Raw genomic sequence first — 6,697 nt, 5'->3', positions numbered from 1 at the left:
AGGGATACTTCTTTCCTAATAATAATTATTTTCTGTGAATAATGACAAAGGTCTATTTATTCTGACACATTAATGGACCAAAAAAAAGTTTAAATGATAGCACTTTTTTTAATGGAAAATAAAGGTAGAGTACTGAGAAGTGCCTCATCAAAACGGGATTCATACTATGTTCTGCTGCCTGAAGACCTCTATCTTTGTTCATTTCACGTGTCTATCAATCAGTTGTTACATTTTTTTTTTCCTCCTGATAACTGAGCTATCAAGTTCAGAGATTTCCAAGGAGAAACTTTCAGGGCCCAGAAAAAAAAAAAAAATGCAGGCAGGTTTCTTTTGAAAAACAACTCTTCCCTTTGCTCCCTGAAGTGTTTTAAATGCATCCTGTCTGTCTCTAAACCTCAAATCATCAACATCAAATAATAATAATAAAAAAATAAAGTCTTTAAATTGACTTTTTAGACTTAAACTGACTCCCTGTGGTTAGGTTCTTCCAACAGCCTACCTACTAAAAGGATTAGGGGGGATAGTAACTGGAAATGGAGGTGAGTCGTATCAAAAAAAAAATAAGTTTAAAGAGTAGCCTGAGTGTTTCAAAATGATATAAATCAGGGGCAGTGGGAAGAGGAAAGGGGAAGGGGCTTTGAAAAAAAAAATCCTCCTTGGTGGTGGAAATACTGCGCCTTTTTTGTGGGCTGGAGTGTGCCAGCTTTTTCAGACAGGAGGAATGCTGAGTGTCAAGGGGTCAGGCTCAATCCGGTGCGAGTTGATGAGGCAGGAAGGTGGGGAGGAATGTGCGGAATGTCCCTGTTTGTGTAGGACTCCATTCATCCCATTGGCGAGCGCCTGCTGCCTGGAGCGTATAAAAGGAGCGAGGCAGGCAGTCTGAGACTCACAAAACAACTCTGCCTAGCATCTGAGAAGAAGCAAAACGAGGCAACTTCAACCACAGGCTAACGCCTCCAGAGCAAAGAGCCAGTCCGACCACCAGACAGCTCGTCCGACAGCAGCCTCCCCAGGCAAGACAGGAAAGAAACAAAGGAAGAAGAAGGAGAAACCTATCTACATCGACTCACCTCCTCCGCCACTCGTCTTCAACGAGATCCTCGAGATCAGACTCGCACATCCGACCTGAGCACAGACAAGTCGGAGGCGCTCTGTGCTCGCTCGTTTCTCCCCTTCCCAGAGCATCGCTGGTCCAGTCGCCCATCAACTTTCACTATTCTCGGAGAGCAGCTCTTGAAGATGTCCGCAGGGAGAATGGGACCCATGAGCTTCGCCTTCGTGTTCCTGCTCACCTTCTGCAACCGGGTAAGTGGAAAGACCCTTTACCCCTTCGCACTCCCGCCGCCCCACCAGTCCCCATCGCTAGGGCTGGACGTGGCTGGTCTCGGTAGCATCGGTCTAGCATACCTGAGAAAACAAGAGAGCGCAGGGCTGAGCGGGGACTCTGGGAAAGCTTTGACTCTGGGGCGTAAGGGGAGGGAACTGGGAAGTGAGGAGGCTGTGAGCGGCTTCCTCTCTGTCCTGGTCTCCTACTGACTTTCTCCTCGTTTCCCTCCTCCCCTTAGGAAATAGCCGGCCAGGACTGCAGCGGGCAGTGTCAGTGTGGGACTGGACCGCCACCAGAGTGCCCAGCCGGCGTGAGCCTGGTACCAGACGGCTGCGGCTGCTGTAGAGTGTGTGCCAAGCAACTGGGCGAGCTGTGCACCGAGCGGGACCCCTGCGACCCCCACAAGAGCCTCTTCTGTGACTTCGGCTCTCCAGTCAACCGCAAAATTGGAGTGTGCACCGGTGAGGACTGGTTGTCATCCCCTGCCCAATCTCTTCTGTCCCAGGGGCTGTGTTGCTCCTCTTCCTGGGACTGAGAATTGGCATGTCCAAAATGTGCTTTTTTGGGCAAAAGATCCTAGATTTTCCTCAGGCATCAGAAAAAAAGTCTAAAACTTTCATCTCCACCCCCCACCCTCCAAGTTTCCTTTAATTAGATGTGGTTTTACTTGCACAGAGGGTTAAAGGCTAGCCACTAATACAGAATTGATAACCAATTCTCTTTTTAAAAAAAAAAAATGTTTCTTGAGGGTACTCAAATCTATTTTTTGTTCCCTCCCTTCCTTGCAGCAAAAGACGGCGCCCCATGTGTCTTTGGCGGGATGGTGTATAGGAGTGGAGAGTCCTTTCAGAGCAGTTGCAAATACCAGTGCACGTGCCTGGATGGGGCAGTGGGCTGCGTGCCCCTCTGCAGTATGGATGTCCGTCTGCCCAGTCCAGACTGCCCCTTCCCCAGAAGGGTGAAACTTCCTGGTAAATGCTGCGAGGAGTGGGTGTGTGAAGAACCCAAGGACAAAGACCGGACTGCAGTTGGACCAGCCCTAGCGGGTGAGTTGGCTGTTTTCCAAGAAATGCATGTCAGTGATCTGACCTCTTTTGATCTCTTTCCTATATATACAACACTCATAAAAGGAAAAAACTAAATATCTAAAGGCTACTTGTCTTAAACTTGGGGTGGGGAAGGGGAAGGGAAAACTGGTACTTTATCCCCTAGAGCCTAACTTTCTGTTTGTATGCTTTCACAGCTTTCCGACTGGAAGACACTTATGGCCCTGACCCAACTATGATTCGAGCCAACTGCCTGGTCCAGACCACAGAATGGAGTGCCTGTTCAAAAACATGTGGGATGGGCATCTCTACCAGAGTCACCAACGACAATGCCTTCTGCAGACTGGAAAAGCAAAGTCGTCTGTGTATGGTCAGACCCTGTGAAGTTGCCCTGGAAGAGAATATCAAGGTAAAACATCCTCCCCAGCACACACACACACACACACCACAAATTAACCTGCATTGATGAACATTGGTAATGGCCACCAATAGAGTGAGTCCTCCTACTCATTTCCCCAACCCTTCCTAAAATATCTAGGTCTAAGTGGACTAGGTTGCCAAAACCAAATGTTTAGTAATAGGTCTCAACTTCATGACCAGTATCTTTCACTATTAAATACTCACAGCAAGAGCTATAAATCCAAGGCATCCTAAGAGAGGCAATATTGAATATGGAAAAATTGACAAGCTGAACATAAATTTCCTCTTCTTATAGCAAACATTGAAAAACCCAAAGAACAGGACATAGGACATTGTTCAAAACCATTGTCTGTACCAACCTGCTGATTTTTTTTTTCAATTTTTGTCTCTCTTTAGAAAGGCAAAAAATGTATCCGAACACCCAGAATCTCTAAGCCTGTCAAGTTTGAGCTTTCTGGCTGCACCAGTGTGAAGACCTACCGGGCTAAATTCTGTGGGGTCTGCACAGATGGTAGATGCTGCACTCCCCACAGAACCGCCACCCTTCCTGTTGAGTTCAAGTGTCCTGATGGTGAAGTCATGAAGAAGAAGATGATGTTCATCAAGACCTGTGCATGCCATTACAACTGCCCTGGAGACAATGACATCTTTGAGTCCCTGTACTACAGGAAAATGTATGGAGACATGGCGTAAAGCCACAGAGAGAGACAGAAAGAGAGCAAAAGAGAGACTAATTAGACTGTCAACTTGAAAAGTTCGCATCTCATTTTTTTGTAAACATGATTTCAGTAGCACAAGTTATTTAAATCTGTTTTATTTAAGAAAAAAATCCCACAAAATTCAACCCATTGCTCCATGTGGCATTCAGACAGAAATGAGCTACTGCTGACCCCAGACATTGGTTTGGAGAAGAAAGTAAGACTTGACAGTGGGACCACATCACAGCACAACTTCAGAACTTGTACTAGGTTGGTGCTTAGGGGTCAATAGAGAGCACTTGTGGAAAGGTTTGCACTACCAAGTGGCTGTTCCTTTAAAGTGGCAATGCTGTGTTCCACCTGGTAATGCAATTGAGAAGGAGACCTTTAGCATTCTCACTGACATGCCCTTAGCTCAAGTGACAGCTGAGATGTGCCTTCTTGGCTGGCAGGGGCTGTCAAGCTGTTTTGTTCCACTGGAACAAGCAGTATTTCAGCTATGACATTTTGATTCAAATGACCATCCTCAAAAAGAGTCAGAATCGTGTCTACTAGACTGGACAGCTTGTGGCAAGTTAATTTGCCTGTAACAAGCCAGATTTTTTTATTAATATTGTAAATACTGTGTATATATATATTTGTACAGTTATCTAAATTAATTTAAAGTTGTTTGTGCCTTTTTTTGTTGTTAATGCTTGGATATGTTCAATGTTAGCCTCCATTTTCTGAACACCTTAGGTAGGATGCAAGGCTTGTTTGACAATGCATTCAAAGCATGAAATAGATACTCAATGGAAATTCTGCTCAGTTAGAGTGACCAGTGGTCAAGACAGATTGTTTACTAAAGGTGAGGCAAGGATGGTGTCATTGTAAAGCATGACTTGTACATTGGAAAGCAGTGGCCTCACTTTTAATGAACAGATGACCTTTGGCAAAATGAGTGGCTCTTTGATAGCTGACCATTCTTTCCACCCAAGAGCATTTGTTTCTGACTTTGACCAAGACTGTTTTTGAACAGTTTGTTATTTTGTTGAGAAGTGTGACCAAAAGTTACATGTTTGCACCTTTCTAGTTGGAAATAAAGTATTATATTTTTTGTACAAATGGTTTGGTTACTCATTTATTCCTTTATAGTTTTCCCTCCAGGAAGCATCCTTCAGTGGAAGCAATTTTCCAAGGTTTCATTTAAGGTAATTTCCCAATACTTCCTTCAGGAAGATCCTTATACTGTAGACCAGTGAAAATAGATTCTATACTGCAACATGAGTCAGAAGTAGAATTTTGACTCAAATCTAAACTATTCACTAAATTAGAATGTTTTCAAGTAATTTAATTTTATAACCAAAAAAAATTATCAAAATGACTAAATGTACTATGAAATTGCTGTTATAAAAAATAGTGCAATGTAATGAAAAGAAGGTTGAATTAGAAGCCAGGAAGACCCGTGTTCAAATCCTGCCTTTGACACTTACTGTGCAATCTTGGGTAAGTCTCTTAGCCTCAGTTTCCTCATCTGTAAAATGAACCAGTTGAACTAGATGGTCTCTAAGGCATCTTCCAGTTCTAAATGTATGATTCTATGAAAAGTACCTTCTGAGGCCATAATTAGGTTTTAATTTTAATGAGCATTAAGACAGAAATCAATACATTATTATAAGTAAAATTGGATTTAAGAACAACTCATCCATGAATACTGATTCAGAAATAGAAATCTATTTTTAATTATGTAGGAAACTTTCACTTAAATCTATTTTGACTTGAATTAGCTGGTATTCTAGAGATCAATGATCCTATTTTGCCATTTCATTGAACTATGGTTCATAAGTGAGGCTAATGAGGCTACGTAAAGATCTGACTTAAAGAGTCAAAGACCCCACTCTACTGTGAGCTGAACTGTTATAACCACTAGCAGGAGAGGGCAGCAGGGATTCCAGAGAAACACATGGGAGCCCAATATCCCACAATGCAATATAGCTATGGAATACTAGGAAACAACAGCAGCCAGACAGACTGGGCATGGGACAGAGATACTGTGACTCATTTTGAGAGACAAAGTCACACAGGAATCCAGACTAGATCTGCAAATGGTGTCTGTGCCGCAAACCAAAGAGGAAAGCCAACACATGTTCAAAATGTGGAAAGGTTGGTTGGTCAAAACATTGGACTTTTTAGACACACCCACACACGTGGATGGCAGCACGACTAGAGGAAGCAACCAAGCTCTAAACTCCTTAAGGACAGAAACTGTGCTGTTTTTGCTTTGTATCTGTCAATTCTTAGTTCTGGGTTCATCATTTTCTAACACAGACAGATTGATGGCTCAAATGAGGTGCTCCACTACCTTGGTCTTGACTGCTCTTCTGAACAACTCTCATGATTCTGCCTTGTAGTGTTACTTACTGCTTGTATTTTTAATGTTATGAAACCCAAAACTGTAAGACCAATGATAAAGTAGAGCAATGACAGAAGTTCTCCCCTAAATGGAAAGTGTTATCTTTTAAAAAAAAATTTTTTTTTACTGTTTATCGGATTAAAAATCCATTTAAAGTAGTTCTGTTATTTAGGATTATAACTATAGAACTAAAAAGGACATTAGAGTCACTGAGTCCAACACTTTCATCTTATAGATGAGATAACTAATGCCCCTAGAGGTTTACAGGACTTGCCCCAAATCATCCAACAGGTAATATGGCAGAACTAGAATTTGAACTCAGGTCCCATGACTCCAAGTTCAGTCCCCTTTTCATTGCACCACTTTGTCTGTCTTCATGCTCGATTCTTCATATTCCTATGCATCAATCAGAAGACATTTGTAATAATAGAGGACTTCCTTAGCATAAGAATTCACCTTTATTTAGATTTAGATTAGAATTTGAGGTACCGCTTCATTTTCTCATCTGTAAAATCAGGGGATTGAACTGGATGACCTCTAAGGTTCCTCCTAACTTCAAATCTTAAGAAACTATGACCTTAAAAGTTTGTGGCTTCCTTAGACTATACTTACTTCCAAAAGTTGTCAAGAATTTGTGAGGTGTATATTGCATTTCATATGAGAAACTTCTTCTACCTCCATGATTAAGTGAATGATGACTATCTCTCATAGTATGGATTTGACTACAAGACACAAATTTCACTAAGAGACAGGCTGGCATAGTAAATAGAGAGTTGGCTTTAGATCCAGAAAGACCTAAGTTTTCATGTCCATC

At 42.3% G+C, this 6,697-nt stretch overlaps 1 protein-coding gene across 1 annotated transcript; it reads left to right on the top strand.

The window, feature by feature from the left end:
- Positions 1-885: 885 nt before the first annotated feature.
- On the top strand, positions 886-4,595 carry CCN2 (cellular communication network factor 2). Its single transcript, XM_027848657.1, has 5 exons — positions 886-1,305; positions 1,566-1,788; positions 2,116-2,373; positions 2,571-2,782; positions 3,190-4,595. The coding sequence occupies exons 1-5, from the start codon at positions 1,240-1,242 to the stop codon at positions 3,484-3,486; spliced, it is 1,056 nt and encodes a 351-aa protein (XP_027704458.1). The 5' UTR covers positions 886-1,239; the 3' UTR covers positions 3,487-4,595.
- The last annotated feature ends 2,102 nt before the right edge of the window (positions 4,596-6,697 follow it).

This window comes from Vombatus ursinus, unplaced genomic scaffold, assembly GCF_900497805.2.
Source record: "Vombatus ursinus unplaced genomic scaffold, bare-nosed wombat genome assembly UNPS02006779.1, whole genome shotgun sequence".
Classification (NCBI taxonomy): Eukaryota; Metazoa; Chordata; class Mammalia; order Diprotodontia; family Vombatidae; genus Vombatus; species Vombatus ursinus.
The sequence above is the reverse complement of the archived record's forward strand: the minus strand, read 5'-3'. Positions and strand labels throughout refer to the sequence as shown.